At 39.8% G+C, this 18,458-nt stretch overlaps 1 protein-coding gene across 1 annotated transcript; it reads right to left on the reverse strand.

The window, feature by feature from the left end:
• Window positions 1–7,123: 7,123 nt before the first annotated feature.
• Window positions 7,124–8,098, reverse strand: LOC113269187 (olfactory receptor 1D2). Its single transcript, XM_026517927.2, has one exon. It carries the CDS (start codon window positions 8,084–8,086, stop codon window positions 7,124–7,126), a length of 963 nt encoding a protein of 320 aa, XP_026373712.2. The 5' UTR covers window positions 8,087–8,098.
• Window positions 8,099–18,458: the final 10,360 nt, after the last annotated feature.

Here is an 18,458-nt window from a genome sequence, read left to right on the forward strand (position 1 = left end):
ACACTAATATACCACCTTACGCCAGTTAGAATGGCAAAAATTAACAAGGCAAGAAACAGCAATTGCTGGAGAGGATGTGGAGAAAGGGGATCCCTCCTACATTGTTGGTGGGAATGCAGGTTGGTGCAGCCAGTCTGGAAAACAGTGTGGAGGTCCCTTAAAAAGATAAAAATTGAGCTACCCTATGACCCAGCCATTGCACTACTGGGTATTTACCCCAAAGATACAGACGTAGTGAAGAGAAGGGCCATATGCACCCCAGTGTTCATAGCAGCATTGTCCACAATAGCTAAATCGTGGAAGGAGCTGAGATGCCCTTCAACAGATGACTGGATTAAGAAGCTGTGGTCCATATATACAATGGAATATTACTGAGCTATCAGAAAGAACGATTTCTCAACATTTGCTGCAACATGGCGGCACTGGAGGAGATAATGCTAAGCAAAATAAGTCAAGCAGAGAAAGACAATTATCATATGATTTCTCTCATCTATGGAACATAAGAACTAGGAAGATCGGTAGGGGAAGAAAGGGATAAAGAAAGGGGGGGTAATCAGAAGGGGGAATGAAGCATGAGAGACTATGGACTCTGAGAAACAAACTGAGGGCTTCAGAGGGGAGGGGGTGGGGGAATGGGATAGGCTGGTGATGGGTAGTAAGGAGGGCACGTATTGCATGGTGCACTGGGTGTTATACGCAACTAATGAATCATCGAACTTTGCATCAGAAACCAGGGATGTACTGTATGGTGACTAACATAATATAATAAAAAACCATTAAAAAAAAAGAAGTTTGAGTCTGTGTCCCAGCTTAAGCCATACAACTGTTTTTTGATCAAACAACTGCCCAATATGGAGTACTTGGTTAGACAATGTGTTGAGTACTTATGTATATTAAAATATTATATTTATTCCACAAGTAGCACCATTACTTTCTATTTCTCCTTTTTATAGATGAGATGACCAAGACTTAGAAGGTTAATGAGTTTCCCAGTGTTGCTCAGCCAGTAACTCAAGTAGCTGGAATTTGAGTACCCCTTTCTGCCTCCAAATTTCATGCCTAAACTGCTCTGCCAGACGTTAAACAAGAATAATGATGTCTACCTCACTGTGGGTTTAGAGAAGAGCTCAAATGCTGGACGAGGAAGCACTTTTCCAACCTTAAACCCATATGTAAATGAAGGAGCTGTTATGGGGTCCCAAAGGAAGTCTTATTCTTTACCATTTTCCCAAGCTTCTGACTATCTCTTAATTCCCTAAAGTAGGAAACCCTAGTCTCAGGAGAAAGAGGCATCAGGGGCCTACTTTCTCCTCCATCCTGCACCTGGCTCTGCCTACCACACAGACAGGAGTACTCTCAGGCCACCTGTTTCTGCAGTTAATGACCCAGGATGTCCTAGGGAAGACTCATCTGGGCCTAGCCTCTTGGTGCTGTCTACATGGTTGAGAGAGAGAAGAGAGAAGAGGAAAGGAGGAATGTATCATTATTGACTTCCCATACAAAGGAATATGGATTGGTCAGGAGCTAGAAAATAAAAGAAAAACATAAATATTAAGGCTGTCTCCCAAAAGACTTGAGTGCTGTGTCAATGAAGAGAGCTGGCAGGGGAAGTGATCCCAACACAGAAGGCATTTGAACAGGCTGCATGATACGGTGGGTTAAGTGATCACTTCAGAGCTGATGCAAGCATTTAGTGGAGGTGGGTGATGGTTAAGATCGCTTTTAATTCTAAGATTCCAAACCATGGAGTAATCACGTGGTGGTCCTTTGGCATTTGAGTGAAAATGGCTATAACTTTTAGCACACGCTCTAGAGACTTTTTGTCTATACAGCCTCCCATATTTGTTATTTGTTACTGCAAAATTCACCTATAGTTCAACACTATAAATGAAATAACTTATTTTACCAATACTTAAGGGAGGGTTTTAGCTGAAACAATATGCCCAAGGTCACAGAGTGATTTGGTGGCAAGGATGAGGCTTTGACCAGGAGTTCCAAGCCAGGTGTTTGTTAGTCTAAGAATGGGGAGGAGGTACAAAACCTGGAAGCAAAACGTCAGTAAGCAGTGGGCTCCTTGCTCTTAGTTTCTGGGGTGCCTGGGTGGCTCAGTCGTTAAGCGTCTGCCTTTGGCTCAGGGCGTGATCCCGGCGTTCTGGGATCGAGCCCCACGTCAGGCTCCTCCCCTGGGAGCCTGCTTCTTCCTCTCCCACTCCCCCTGCTTGTGTTCCCTCTCTCGCTGGCTGTCTCTCTGTCAAATAAATAAATAAAATCTTAAAAAAAAAAAAAGGAAAGCGGAGTTTCAGTGAGAATGAGAACTGATTGGCTCATTCCAGAGAGACCCCCCAAATGACCTAAGAATGAAAATAAGCATAATGGTAACTCCCTGAGTGACCACAACCGTGAGCACACTGGCCACCATCTCTGTTTCTGCCATGGAGACAAAGGTCTTCCACCTCCTTAGACCTCATCAGAAACTACTTCCTTCCACAGCCTATTTGCCTGGATTCAGGGCCCTCTGGGACATCTGCCTCACAGGTGGGAAGGAAGGAAGCAGGGAAGAGGGCGGGGGAAAGTCAGAGAACACCCAGAGGGTATGATATCTTTGCTTTTCTAACCCTCAAGGCAGGAGTCTCCCATGCTTCAGTGCGTATCAGAATCACCTGTGATTCTGATACTTTGGCACAGAAAGCTGATTTTCTGGCCCCCTTCTGGAAATACTGATTCTGTTTTGAGAACCAAGTCCTTTTGAGCAGTCACCTGGTGGTTCTGATTGTGCTGAAATGCTGTTCGGAGTCTGTAAGACTCAGTGGGTTCTGAACACTTGTGTGGTCAGACGGCCTCAGAGACACAAACCCCTCTGCAGCGAGGGGAGAGGGTCTAGGGCTGGTATGGAGAAGTATTCCAAACTTGATGTTGGAAAACTGTCCTTAGTACCTCCTGTGTTGCTCCGTGGCTGCAGGATCGTGAGGAGGGCATGCAACCTCCTCGAGCCTCCTCATCCCACCCAGGAAGCCTTTCTTGCAGGTTTGAGAATCACGTGGAACAGAGCATGTGACAGCACCTTGGAAACTGTAGAGTGCTAACAAGATTAGAGGGAATGCTAATTACTTTCAAATATTAGGGGATTAGATTATATGAATACCATCAAAGTTTGTATGCTTGTGTGAGAGAGAAAAGGTGAAGAAAGAACATAAGAAAGGAGAAAAGAGAGAGAAAATGTGAGTCTGTGATGTACGGACCTTACCCACTGTTCTGTGCTGCTCTCAGAGTTGCCTGGTACTGCTGCCCTCAGTTTCTTCCTAGGTAGGATGGAGAGTCAATCAGAACACAAAGGAACCTAAGACATTACTTTCTGAGTAGGACTTTATGATTCATTTTGGCTAAAGGTGGGAAGCAAAGAAATTGGCCTCTCGATAAGCAGTCCATGCAAAAGAGGAGAATGGCAGGCCGTGGATGCCCCGCTGAAGATGGGGGATCCGAGAACTGATGGTTGGATCCTAAGCTCAAAAAACAAAGGGACTGAACTGGAGCCACATCAGGGGTATTTATCAGTTTTGGAGAGACACTGGGGAGGCAATCCCAAGACAGCTTCTTGGGATGAACCTGGATAATTGCTCCAAGGTTAATATCTATGTGCAACGGTCTTGGGAAATAAGTCTCGTTTACAAGGAGTAAACCAACTCCACCTTGAGCATCGGTCCTAAAACGTGCCCTCGGAGTTAGATTAGTAGCAAAGAAAGAGCTACACACACAGGCTTCAACCTGGCTTTGAGTCATCAGAGGTCCAGAAAATCTCAAGCACTGAATCTGGATAATCCCAGATTGCTAGTGGCTCTGAGCACTAAGTAAAAGAAGTTAAAAAAAATCTTATCTGTAGGAAAATAACATCAAGTAAACTTCAAATTATTTTCCTCCATCATATTTTCAAATATAATTTTGAGCACAAGCCCAAAGAGAAATAGACACACAAAGAAATAAGATATGGAAAGCAAGAGCCAACAGCTGAAAGGCGTACAGGGACTCTAGGTAATAGAACAGTCAGACGCAGAATGAGAAATAATGATGTTTGTGATGTTTTGGGATACAGAACCAATTGTGAAATGTTAGCAGGACTTTTACAAACTGAACAAACGTGAGTAGCCAGCAGTCAGATAAAAAACACATTACCAGCCCTTCAGAGATGCTGTCTTGTCTTCTTTTAGTCACTCACTGTTCCTGTAAGGGCAGCAGAACCTGACTCTTAATAGTATGAAACAGTTTACCCATTTTTGTACTTTATTGAAACGGAAGTACCCCTTTTGCACTTTTTCGTGTCTGCTGCTTTCACTCTATATATGTGAGGTTCACCCACATTGTTGTATATGGTTGTGGGTTGTTCATTTTCATTGTATTGTGTGACTGTGCCATTAAAATCCATTCTACCATGGACGGACCCTTGTGACTTCCAGTTTTCGGCTTTTTTTTTTTTTTTAAAGATTTTATGTATTAGAGAGAGAGCGAGCAAGAACTTATGCGCGCGTGCAAGCGCCAAAGAGAGAGAGAGAGCATGAGCGGTGGGGAGGGGCAGAGGGAGAAGCAGGCTCTTCACCAAGCAGGGAGCCTGATGTGGGGCTCAATCCCAGGATCCTAGGCTCATGACCTGAGTGGAAGGCAGATGCTTAACCAACTGAGTCACCCAGGTGCTTCCAGTTTTTGGCTGTTAAGAATAGTGCAGATACACATTTCTCTTGGGCATCTGTATATACAGAGACAATGTCTGGATGATAGGGCAGGTGTTAATTTAGTTTAGAAGACAGTGCTATACAGCTTCCCTACTCTTTGTAACATAGTAAATGCATGCTCCCTTCAGCAGCCAGCGAGAGTTCCAGTTGCTCCACATTCTTAACATGTGATTTTCCCATCCTTTTCATGGGAGATTTTTGGTGGGTGTGTGGTGGTATGTTATTGTGGTTTTAATTTGCGTCTCCCTGCTGACTAAAGAAGTTAAGTACCTTTTTATGTGGTTATTCTTCACAGATGTATTCTCTTGTGTAGATTATCTGTTCAAGTCTTGTGCCCATTTTTCTATTGGTTTGCTGTCCCTTTCATGTTGATTTATAGGAGTTCTTTATGTATTTTGTTTAGGAGTCCTTTGTCAGATGTATGTAGTAATATCTTCAACTTTGTGGTTGTCTTTCATTCAGCTAATGGCGGGTATACTCCAATTTATAAATTTTTATCTTGTAGTTAGTGTTGTTTGTATCTTGTTTAAGAATCTTTGCTAAATCTTTGCCAATATTCTCCTATATTTTCCTCTAAAGGATATATGGTTTTATCTTTCACATTTAGATCTGCTGTCAATCTAGACTTGATTTTTATATCAGGTGAGGGAGAGCTCAAGATGTTTTTTTTTTTTTTTTCCCTAGGGGTGCCTGGGTGGCTCAGTCAGTTGAGCATCTGACTCTTGGTTTCCCTCAGGTCATGATCTCAAGGTTGTGAGATCAAGCCCCATGTCAGGCTTCTCACTCAGTGAGGAGTCTGCTTGAGATTCTCTGTTTCCCTCTCTCTCTGCACGTCCCCCTGCTCAAGCTGTCTCTCTATCTCTCTCTCAAAAATAAATATATAAATCTTTAAAAAAATCTTTTTAACATATGCAAATTGGATATCCAAATGTCCAGTCCCATTTATTGAAATGCTTATCCTTTCCCCACTGCATTGCAGTGTAAACATCTAGGGTGGCCAGTCATGTGATTGGAGTGTTGAAACTTTCAATTTGATCACTGCTGCCCACCACCCTCCACCTGTGGAGAGGGACAATAACCAGTGGCCAGTGATTTAATGATTTATGCCTATGTAAAGAGGCTTCAATAAAAACCTAAAAGAATGGGGTTCAGAGAGCTTCTGGATTGGTGACACGAAGATTTGGGGAGAGTGGCGTATGCAGAGAGGGCATAGAAGCTCCATGCTCCTTCCCACATATCTTGCTCTGTGCATCTCTTTCATCTGGTTATTCCTGAATAATAACCAGTAATCTAGTAAGTAAAATGTTTCTGTGAGTTCCATAAGCTATTCTAGTAAATTAATCCATCCCAAGGAGGGGATTGTTGGAACCTCCAACTGGCTGGTCAGTCAGAAGCACAGGTGACAACTTGGACTTGCAATTGGTGTCTGAAGTGGGGGCAGGGCAGTCTTATAAGACTGAACCCTTAAGCTGTGAGATTTGATGCTATCTCCAGGTAGATAGTGTCAGAATTGAGTCAAATTGTAGGATAGTCAGTTGGTATCAGAGAATTGCTTGGTTGAAAAAACACACATATCAAAATTTCTGTCAGAATTGTAGAGCCTAAGTAGAGTTTATCTTCTCCCCTTTTTTCTGCTTCTATCACCACTCCTGTCATGAGCATGTGTTGATATGCTTGAGAGTTTTGTTTTCAGGGAATGAAGAAGAGATGAAAGGTAAGGCACTACAGAAATAAAGGACAGGTTGGATTTTTCCAAGGACAGTCTGACTTCTCTCAGAGAGAAGGAATGCAGGAAAAAGGCAAGAGAAATAGGGACTTTCGAGGCCCAAAGGACAAAAATCTTTCCAGAGCAAAGAGAGGGATTTCTTGCCATTTCTGCCTCGACATCAGTGCTTGTGTCCAGAGAGACCGTGGGTCAGAACTGAAGCACTGGGGGCTGCGCCCAACAGAGCATCAGGTAAGGGGTGGCCTCACCTGGGACATCTGCAGTGGATTTGTGCAAGTTGTCTTCTATAAATGGCTTGCAGGCAGCAGGCTCTTTAGAGAAGTTCAGAGTTCAGAGACTATGAGTAGATGTGTGCTGGAGAATATAACAGACCCCATTAAGCCATAACTGGGAATGTCTGGATAAGGCTGGGTCTGTGGTCTTGTGTCAGGCAAGTTGAAGGATTTGATTTTGCAAACTTTTAGTATTAGTGTCAGTGACATTATTTATTGCCAAGGCTCCTGTTGTTTGGTGGACATTGGGTTACATATACATTTCTTTTCTTCATCACAGGTATATGAGCTCATTCTGAGTTGGTGCTATGTACTAAACTCTCCTGTAAACCCCATAGGATAATGCCTTGCACATGGTAAAGGAAATTCCCAGTCTCTACTTTAATGCCCTTTTGAAACTTATCTCATGTCAACCTCTGGAAAGCTTTCCCTAGGAACAGTCTTCCCAGAGCCCCATGAATATCTTTGTTCCTCAGGCTGTAGATGAAAGGGTTCATCATGGGGGTCACCACAGCATACATCACTGTGGCTACTGAGTCCTTCATGGAGTAAGTTTGGAGGGGCTGCAAATATACCATACAAAGTGTCCCATAGAAGAGGGAGACCACAGCCAAATGGGAGGCACAGGTGGAGAAGGCTTTGTACTTGCTAGAGGCTGAGGGTATTCGGAGGATGGCTTTGACAATCCAGGCATAGGACATGATCATGAACCCTAGTGGGGCGAGGAAGATGAAGGATCCTGTAGCAATCAGTACTCTGTGATTGACTTGAGTATTGGAACATGCGAGCCTCAGCAGGACATACATCTCACAGAAGATGTAGTGGATCTTCCGGGACCCACAGAATGTCACCCTGGTCATGAGGAGGGTGTGGGTGAGACCATAGAAGACAGAAAGTGCCCAACATAAGGTGAGGAGCAAAATACAGAGTCCAGGGCTCATGGCTGTGGAGTAGTGGAGAGGGCGGCAGATGGCCACATAACGGTCATATGCCATTGTGGCCAGGATGAGGTTGTCCAGGGCCACCAAGGAGACCAGGAAGTAGAGCTGGGTTAGACACCCCGCATAGGAGATGGCTTTGTTCTGAGACTGGAGGCTCACCAGCATCTTGGGAATTGTGTTGGTGACAAAGAAGAGGTCAGTGAAGGAGAGGTTGGCCAGGAAGAAGTACATGGGAGTGTGCAGGCGGGGATCAAAGCCGATGGCCAGGATGATGAGCACATTTCCCACCACTGTGACCAGGTACATGGCCAGGAACATCCAGAACAGGACCCGCTGCTGCTCAGGACTGTCTGAGATCCCCAGGAGCAGGAACTCAGAGACTCCACTCTGATTGCTTCCATCCATTTCCCCAACTGTCTGCAACATCAGCACCAACAAATGTTTTTTTAAGTGCCCTCAGTTGAATAAGGACATTCAAATAAGCAAAATCAACTGTTTTCTTAGCATTAAAAATATCTTAGTCTAAATTTTATAATTTTTTTGGATATAAGACAATGCAATAACATATAAAAGCATAACATGGAAAATTTTTATGCCACTCAGTCATTCCAGCAACTTCTAATGTGGCATACTCAATATTGTAGGAATAATGTCCTTGTCTTATTTTAAATCATATCATCTTACAATTTTCTTAAAATACTTAAAGATTAGTATGGTATAGTATGATATTCTGTAGATTTAAGTGATATTTAAAACAGGTGTATGCTGTGTAAGAAATTGATTTTATACAATTGGACAAAGGGGAAAGTAAAAATATTGGAAAGGAAATGGGAAAATTATTATTTTTGCTGAGAGGATGATCTATTTGGGAAACCTTAAACAATTGACCGAAATGACATTAGAAATAAAAAGGGATCTGGGAACACTTCAGATCTGAGCTCTGACACTTTCTGTTAACACTCCAGCCAGCTACCTGAACTTTTTAAGACTCCATTTCTTTATGTGAAAAATAGGTCAGGGTGAGAATAAAATGAAATAATAAAGAGCTGGTCTGAAGTAAGCACTCAAGAAATATTTATTGTTGTTATTATTATTATTATATATAAGTAATAATAAGGAATAATAAGTTTAAAATATAATGTGAAAGGGGTGCCTGGCTGGCTCAGTCGGAAGCACGTGTGACTCTTGATCTTGGGGTCATAAATTCAAGCCCCACATTGTGTGTAGAAATTACTTAAATTAAAAAAAAATGTTATGTATAATATATATATATTATATGTAATGTGAAGCAATGCCATCCACATCATCAACAAATAAATCTATCCATTAAAATGTTAATATTCAGGCAGGATCTTCAAATTCTTCAGAGAAGCATACAGTGGAAACTTAGTAAGTGGAAAAACATACCAAGATTCCAAAGGTGAATAGTCTCCTGGATTAATAAAAATTTAAACTATTTGAAGTAAAACTTTGAACAGGGTTGTTTTTTTATTTAAGATTTTATTTATTAATTTGACACAGAGAAACAGCCAGCGAGAGAGAGAGAAGCAGGGGGAGTGGGAGAGGAAGAAGCAGGCTCCCAGCAGAGGAGCCTGATGTGGGGCTCGATCCCAGAACGCGGATCACGCCCTGAGCCAAAGGCAGACGCCCAACGACTGCGCCACCCAGGCGCCCCTGAACACGGTTTTTAAAACAACATCTGTGTTTAACTTCAAAATAATTGTGAAAATAAGCTAGGAAAATGTTGACAAACAGAGAATGGGGGACACTTCCTCTGCCAAATATAAAGGGCTGTAAAACTGTATGGTACTGGTGTGGAATGAACAGATCAAACAGAAAGGAACTTCAGGGGCGCCTGGGTGGCTCCGTCGTCAGCGTCTGCCTTTGGCTCAGGGCGTGATCCGCGTTCTGGGATCGAGCCCCACATCAGGCTCCTCTGCTGGGAGCCTGCTTCTTCCTCTCCCACTCCCCCTGCTTCTCTCTCTCTCACTGGCTGTCTCTGTGTCAAATAAATAAATAAAATCTTTAATAAAAAAAAGAAAGAAACTTCAGATATAGACCAAAGAACATGTAGGATTCAGTTTATTATTACTGTAGCACTTTTATTGGGAGAAAACTGCTATATTATACAACAAATGGCATTGAGACAATTGTCTCATTATTTTGGGGGGAATATGAGATCCATATTTTGCTTCCTACCACATTTCAAGCATACCAAAGATTAAAATAACGTGTCATTTTTCTTTTCAAAAACCAAAAATAAAAGAAATATAAATCCTAAAAATGAAAAAAAGGAATAAAAAGGAAGACATATAAATAAGTTATGTTGAATTCCACTGTGTGAAGATAAATAACAATGGTGCACATTTTGATGTTTGTATTATTTGAGGTGTGAAGGATGAGAAAGGCCAGGCTATGAAGTGTGGATCAAAGAACATTACAGAGAATTTCATGTGCAAAACACCTGAGCTGGACCTTCGTTGTATGTAAGGAGTTACATGTGGGTCAGGATGGCGGGAATGAAGAGGAGAGTGGTGAGATGTGGGTTGTGCAGGTAAGCAGGGGTCAGGTCATGCAGAGCCTTGTTAGGATTTTAAAATTTTATTCTAAGTACAGTAAAAAACCTTAAAAAGTTTAAGCAGAAGAGGGTATATTTATTTAGCAACTGGTCTTCCATTTGTATTTTACCAGTAGTGTTGCAATAATTAGTTATGGATTTTCATTTTTAATCAAATGCTTTTTCAGTGCCTGTTACACTGACAGCTTTGGTAGTATTGAGCCACATTTGCATTTAAATTTACTTAAATTTAAATTGAAAGAAAGCAAACGTCATCACAAATTCTGCCTTGCAACCAACTGTAACATTTTGGTGAACATGCTTTCAGCTTTTTTGTTTCAGTTATCTTAGGCACTCAACAATGTGATGGGTAACTTTCTCCAAGACAATATTGTCATTTATTATATACTTTTCTTCTTGAATAACTTCATATTGCTGTCTGCATGATTTTTTCTTTAATCTTAGAATTTACTAAGTTCTGTTCAGTAATTACACTGAATTCCACTGTGTGGAAATAGATAACTGTTCACATTTTGATATTTTTATTATTTGAACTGTGAAGGGTGTTTCTCCTTCACTGTTATATGACTTAGAATGTCCTTTCCAATCTTAAAATTATGTCTCCTTTCATTTTATGAGAATCTTCTTTCATTTTTTCCTTATTTTTTTGTTACCTTCCTGGGAATTTATACTATAACTATACATTAACTACAAATTAACATTTCATTTTGGTGACACTACTCCATCTCCTCTAAAAAACTCAGTAAACCCCAACCTGCCTCTTGAAAATGAATAGACAGATTAAAGTAGTGTTTTGAGTAGACTAAAAGAAGTTTAAAAGAAGCGTATCATTCCAAGTATTCAGGTAAATAATCCTTTTCTGCAAAAGACTTTATTAAAAAAAAAAGAAAACTTAAAAAATTAATTAATGATACCAATAGCAGGAGGATATTGCATCTGTGAAAAGACAGTACCCTTCTATTAAGAAAATTTCCTTTTAGGTGAAAAATAAGATCATGAAATTTAAAAATATAATGGTAGGCAATTGATTTTTAGCATGACAATGTGAGGAGCTCCACTGACCCACTGCCCAATGACACTTGTGAACGTATCAAAATAGATGGATTTAAAACTGATGGAAATGGTCTTAAGGGCAAACAGTAAATGAAGAAATGTTTAAGAACATCTTTGAAAATTCAGTAAAAATGTGGAAAATAAAAAGATGGGAAAACAGCAACCACTGAAAAACTAGAGTGGCTATACATTAGTCTTTAAATATAAAAGTAGATTTTAGAGATTAAAAATAGGCTTTAATTTAAAAAGGTTTTTAGAAATAAAGGGGAACATTTTTATAAGGTTAAAAGGGTAAATTGCACGTCCCACTTTCAGTAGCGGATTGAACAACTAAGCAGAAGATCAACAAGGAAGTAGAGGACTTGAACAATACTATATGTCTATATTTTAAAGATTTATTTATTATTTATTTGAGAGAGAGAGTGAGAGAGCAGGGAGAGGGACAGAGGGAGAAGGAGAAGGAGAGAACCTGAAGCAGAATCTGACACGGGGCTCACTCTCACGACCCTGAGATCATGACCTGAGCCAAAACCAAGAGTTGGACACTCAACCGACTGAGCCACCCAGGTGGCCCTTGGACAATACTGTATATCTACTATACCCGACAGATATCAATAAAACACTCTGCCCAACAACAACAAAACAAGATTCTTTTCAAGGGCCATTAGAATATTCTCTAGGATAGACCATATGCTAGGCCATAAAACAAACCTCAGTAAATTTAAAAGGATATAAATAACACAAAATATGTTCTCTAAGTGCAGTGGAATGAAAATTAGAAATGAATAGCTGGAAAAAATTGAGAACATTCACATGTTTGTGGAAATTAAAGAACACACCCCAAAATAGCCAATGGGTGAAAGAAAAAAATAAAAAACAAAATCAGGAGATACTTTGAGATGAATGAAAATGAAGATACAACATCCTAAAATTTATGGGATGCAGCTAAAGCACTGCTTAGAAGGAATAGTTTGGTCGTAAATACCTACATTAGGAAAGAAGGAAGATCTCAAATCAGTAACCTAGTCTTAAATGGTTAACATTTCCAAATAGATAGTCCCCAAATAGATCTACAGATTCAAAGCAATTTGTATTAGAACCCTAGCTGAACTCTTCGCAGGAATTGGTAAAAAATGATTCTAAAATTCATATGGACTTTCAAGGGATGAGAATAGCCAAAACAATTTTGAAAAACAAGAACAAGAATTCACATTCTCCAATTTCAAAACTTACTACAAAGCAACAGTAATGAAGACAATGTGGTATTGGCACAAAGATAGACATAGGGATCAATGGAATAGAATTGAGAGTCCAGAAATAAGCCCCTATATCCATGGTCAACTGATTTTTTAAAAAAAGATTTTATTTATTTATTTGTCAGAGAGACGGAGAGAACACAAGCAGGGAGAGTGGAAGGCAGACAGAGAAGCAGGCTCTCTGCTGAGCAAGGAGCCCGATGCGGGACTCGATCCCTGGACCCTGGGATCATGACCTGAGCCCAAGGCAGCCCCTGAACTGACTGAGCCACCCAGGTGTCCCTATGGTCAACTGATTTTTGACAAGGGTATACAGATTACTCCGCAGGGAAAAGATATTTTCAATAAAAAGTGCTTGCTGGGCCACTCGCCACATGCCGAAGTTGGATTCTTATCACACACCATATATAAAAATTAATTTGACAAACTGTAAGAAACTCTTAACTCTAGGAAACAAACTGAGGGTTGCTGAAGGGGTGGGGGGGAAGAGATAATTGGGTGATGGGCATTAAGGAGGGGACTTGATGTAATGAGCACTGGGTGTTATATGAATCACTAAACTCTACCTCTGAAACTCATAATACACTGTATGTTAATTAATTAAATCTAAATAAAATTAATATGAAATGGATTAGTTTGAAATTGAATGTAAGAGCTAAAACAATAAAACTCTTAGAAGAAAACCTAGAAAAATTTTGTGATCTTGGATTTAGTGATGAGTTCTAAGATATCACACCAAATGCATGAGCAACAAGAGAAAAACCACATTCACAAGAATGGCATTGATAGTAGGAAACAATGACAAATTGTGAAAATTATGAAATAAAACTTATGAAAAATTATGCCATATTTTATTTTCATAAAAGTAAAATACCCCTCACATCAAAACATCATAAAAACAGCAATAAAATACAAACAAAAATGCCAAAAAGGAAAAATATTTGCCATATATGTGATACACAAAGGCTTAATATGCTTAATAGAGAAAGAACTATTTTAAACTAATAATAAAATTGCCAACCTTCATTGGAAAACAGCAACAGACATGAATGTGCAATTCACAATAGAAGGTCAAAGTCAATAAACATATGAACATAGAGCTTTACTACTTATCAAAAGATGGGATGAACAGGCAGTTTTATATCTGATGAAATAAATGATTATACATTTCTAGAGGGAAACCTGACATGTCATGTCATAAGCTCTTAAAAAAAAGAGGTCCCTCTGAGCAATCTCAGTTTTAGGGAGCAAGTGTAGATGTGGGAACTGAGGAATCTACAAGATTATAGTAATTTGGAGCTCCAGTATGCTGGTGAGGTGGGCACTGGGAGGCCCAGCATTTAGCATATCTCAATGAAAACATTTGAGTTCCCAGATGTTTGGTGTCCATGGTACAGTGGCAGGAAAGTTATCTCTATCAGTTATCAGATATCTCTATCTCTGTCGAATAAATACAATCTTAAAAAAAAAAAAAAGAAACTACTTCCTTCTGCAGCCTATTGCCTGGTTTCAGGGTTCTCTGGGACTTTTTCTTTTCTTTTCTTTTCTTTTCTTTTCTTTTCTTTTCTTTTCTTTTTTTCCTTTCTCTCTTTCTTTCTCTCTTTCTTTCTCTCTTTCTCTCTCTTTTCTTTTCTTTTCTTTTCTTTTCTTTTCTTTCTTTTCTTTTCTTTTCTTTTCTTTTCTTTTCTTTTCTTTTCTTTTCTAAGCTTTTATTTAGTTATTTGACAGAGAGAGACAGCCAGCGAAAGAGGGAACACAAGCAGGGGGAGTGGGAGAGGAAGAAGCAGGCTCCTAGCAGAGGAGCCTGATGTGAGGCTCGATCCCAGAACGCTGGGATCACGCCCTGAGCCGAAGGCAGATGCTTAAGGACTGCACCACCCAAGCGCCCCTCTGGAACATCTTTCTGACAGCGTGGAGGAAGAAGAGAGGGAAGAAGGCTGGGGAAAGTCAGAGGACACACAAGGAATGATAGCTCTGCTTTCTAGCCCTCAAGGCTGCCCCCCACACTTTAGTGTGCATCAGAATCACGTGTGATACTTTAAAACAAAAAGCTGAATTTCTGGCCCCCTTCCTTGAAATACTGGTTGTGTTCTGAGAACTAAGTCCTTTTTGCAATCACCTGGTAATTCTGATGGTGCACTTTGGGAAATCCTGTTCTGAGTCTGTAAGAGTCAGTGGTTTCTGGATACTTGTGTGATCAGTTGGCCTTAGAACACAAGGTTTTCTGCAGTGTGGCTGGGTGGAGGGGGAGAGAATGGGGGGTGGGGGACAGTATGGGCAAGGGCTCCAAAGTCAGCATTAGAAAACTGTCCTTTCATACCTCTGGTGTTGCTCCCTACCTGCATGATCTGTGAACCTCCACATCCCACCCATGGAGCCCTTTTTGCAGGCTTGAGAATCACATGTGACAGCATGTGACTGCACTCTGGAAACTAGAGTGCTAAGAGGTGGGAGGTATTGTTGTATTACCTTTAAATACTAAGGGGTTAGATTGTATGGAAAATTTTAAAGTATGTCGGTATGTTCATGAGACAGTAAATGGAGAAGAGAAGAAAGGTTGTGTGTGTGAGAGAGAGAGAGAGAAAGAGAGAGAGACTGAGAGAGACACACACACAGAGGGAAACAGAGAATGTCTGAGATGTCCAGACCTTACCCACGGCTCTGTGCTGGTCTCAGAGTTGTGTAGTACGCTGCCTCCAGTTTCCTTTTCAGAATGAAAATTCCGTCAGGACAGAAAGGACTCTAAGGCATTATTTCTGAATTGGATGGAAATTGGTGCCTGGATTTTCAGTGCCTGCACAAAAGGAGAAGAATGTAAGGCTGTGAACACTACGATGAGCTTGGGGAACCTGAGAACTGAACCCTGGATAAGAGGTTTAGGAAAAAAGGGACTGAACTGGAGCCACATCAGGGGTATTTATCAGTTTTGGAGAGACACTGGGGAGGCAATCCCAAGACAGCTTCTTGGGATGAACCTGGATAATTGCCCCAAGGTTAATATCTATGTGCAATGGTCTTGGAAAATAAGTCTCGTTTACAAGGAGTAAACCAACTCCACCTTGAGCATCGGTCTTAAAACGTGCCCTCGGAGTTAGATTAGCAGCAAAGAAAGAGCTACACACACAGGCTTCAACCTGGCTTTGAGTCATCAGAGGTCCAGAAAATCTCAAGCACTGAATCTGGATAATCCCAGATTGCTAGTGGCTCTGAGCACTAAGTAAAAGAAGTTAAAAAAAATCTTCTCTGTAGGAAAATAACATCAAGTAAACCTCAAATTATTTTCCTCCATCATATTTTCAAATATAATTTTGAGCACAAACCCAAAGAGAAATAGACACACAAAGAAATAAGATACGGAAAGCAAGAGCCAACAGCTGAAAGGCGTACAGGGACTCTAGGTAATAGAACAGTCAGACGCAGAATGAGAAATAATGATGTTTGTGATGTTTTGGGGTACAGAACCAATTGTGAAATGTTGGCAGGACTTTTACAAACTGAACAAACGTGAGTAGCCAGCAGTCAGATAAAAAACACATTACCAGCCCTTCAGAGATGCTGTCTTGTCTTCTTTTAGTCACTCACTGTTCCTGTAAGGGCAGCAGAACCTGACTCTTAATAGTATGAAACAGTTTACCCATTTTTGTACTTCATTGAAAAGGAAGTACCCCTTTTGCACTTTTTCGTGCCTGCTGCTTTCACTCTATATATGTGAGGTTCACCCACATTGTTGTATATGGGTTGTTCATTTTCATTGTATTGTGTGACTGTGCCATTAAAATCCATTCTACCATGGACGGGCCCTTGTGACTTCCAGTTTTCGGCTTTTTTTTTTTTTTTAAGATTTTATATATTTGAGAGAGAGAGAGAGTGCAAGAACTCATGCGCGCGCACGCGAAAGAGAGAGAGAGAGAGCGCGGGAGCGCGAGAGAGCATGAGCGGTGGGGAGGGGCAGAGGGAGAAGCAGGGAGACTGATGTGGGGCTCGATCCCAGGACCCTGGGATCATGACCTGAGCTGAAGGCAGACGCTTAATGACTGAGCCACCCAGCACCACCCTGCCTATTCATTACATATTGTCTATGATTGCTTTCATGCTAGAATGGAATAATTGTGCATTTGTTTATTTTAAAATTCTTATTTATCTTTTATTAATTTTAACTTTAGTTCTACCTTTTTTTGCTTTATATATTCTGAAGCTATCCTTTTAAGCATATACAGATTTAGAATAGTGATATCATCCTGCTAGGTTAACCTATTTTTAATGATAAAATATCACTCTTTATCTCTAATAATACTTCTTGCCTTAAAAACATCTCCACTGTATATATTTTCTTTTGATTTTTGTGTGCATGGTATATCTTATCCCATTTTCTAAACTTCTGAGTCCTTATATTTAATGTGGCTTTTATAAATAGCTTATGGCTGGGTTTTTATTTTCTTATTCTGTTTGAAAATTTTAATCTTCTTTTGGATGATTTAACCTCTTAGATTTTATGTAATTACTGATATATTTGAATTTATGTCTACCATCTCACTTAAAAATTTTTTCTTACCCATCTGTTTTATATATTTTTTCCTTTTCTTGTCTTCATTTGAAATTCAAAAGTCTAATATTTTAAATCTATTTATCCTTATATATACCTCTTACTTATATACTGTTTTATTTTTCTTTTACTGTAGAGATTACAACATGTATCCTTGATGTATTACAATTGAAAGCAAGTGCTTTTTTTTCTTTTACTATTTTGATTCTACTTAGAATCTCAGAACATTTACTCTCCATTAACCACGTTTCACCTTCACATTATTATTATCATGAAATTTATCTCCACACATGTTTTAAACTTCATAGGACATTATAATTTTTGTTTTCTTGAGGCAGTTGTTCAAGTATATTTAATCATTTGCTTACCCTTTCTGCTACTTCATTCCAACCTCATTTCTAAGTTTCTGTCTGTGATCAGTTTCATCTTGCCTGTAACACCTCATTTAGTATTTAAAAATTTTCTTTGTGGGGACCTTAGTAACAAATTCCTGTAGTTTTGTTTGTCAGAAAATGCCATTCATTTTTGAAGAATGCTTTTGCTGTATACCGTCTCTATTATTTCAACAATTAAAAGAGGGCATGGTACTGTCTTTTGTTCTTCATCATTCTGTTATGAGGTTAGCTGCCATTCCAATTGTTACTCTTATGAAGTAATGTGCCCCTACTCTCACCCCCAGTTGCTTTAAGATTTTTCTTTATATTTGCTTTTATATGTGTTGATTTAGTTTTGTTCGAATTTATACAACGGGGTTAGGTGAGCAACCTAAACCTGTAGTTTTATGTCTTTTATTGGTTTGGAAAATAGTTGGTCATTATTTTCTCAAATATTGCTCCCCCTTTTTCATTTTCTGTCTCCTGTCTTTTTTGGATTCCAGTGATACATCTGTGAGATCTTCAGTGCATGTCCCATATGTCTCTTATGATCTCATCTGTTTTTTTCTTTAAATTTTATATTCAGTTTTGGTATTTTATATTGACATGTCTTCTAGCTTATTAATTCTGCATCCTGCTATTTCCAGTCTGCTGTTAAACTCATCCACTGAGTTCTTAATTCCAGATTCCCTGTTTTTCACTTCTAGGATGTCCACTGATTTCTTTTTATATATGTCACTTGCGGTGATAATTATGCATCCCTTTATTATTTTCAGATATTAATTTCTTTTTTTAACGAGTTTTGTTTTCTGTTTACTGTTCATCAACATTTCTTTTTTTTAATTATATTATGTTAGTCACCATATAGTACATCCCTGGTTTTTGATGTAAAGCTCGATGATTCATTAGTTGCGTATAACACCCAGTGCACCATGCAATACGTGCCCTCCTTACTACCCATCACCAGCCTATCCCATTCCCCCACCCCCCTCCC

Source organism: Ursus arctos, unplaced genomic scaffold (assembly GCF_023065955.2).
Source record: "Ursus arctos isolate Adak ecotype North America unplaced genomic scaffold, UrsArc2.0 scaffold_24, whole genome shotgun sequence".
In the NCBI taxonomy this organism is placed as follows: Eukaryota; Metazoa; Chordata; class Mammalia; order Carnivora; family Ursidae; genus Ursus; species Ursus arctos.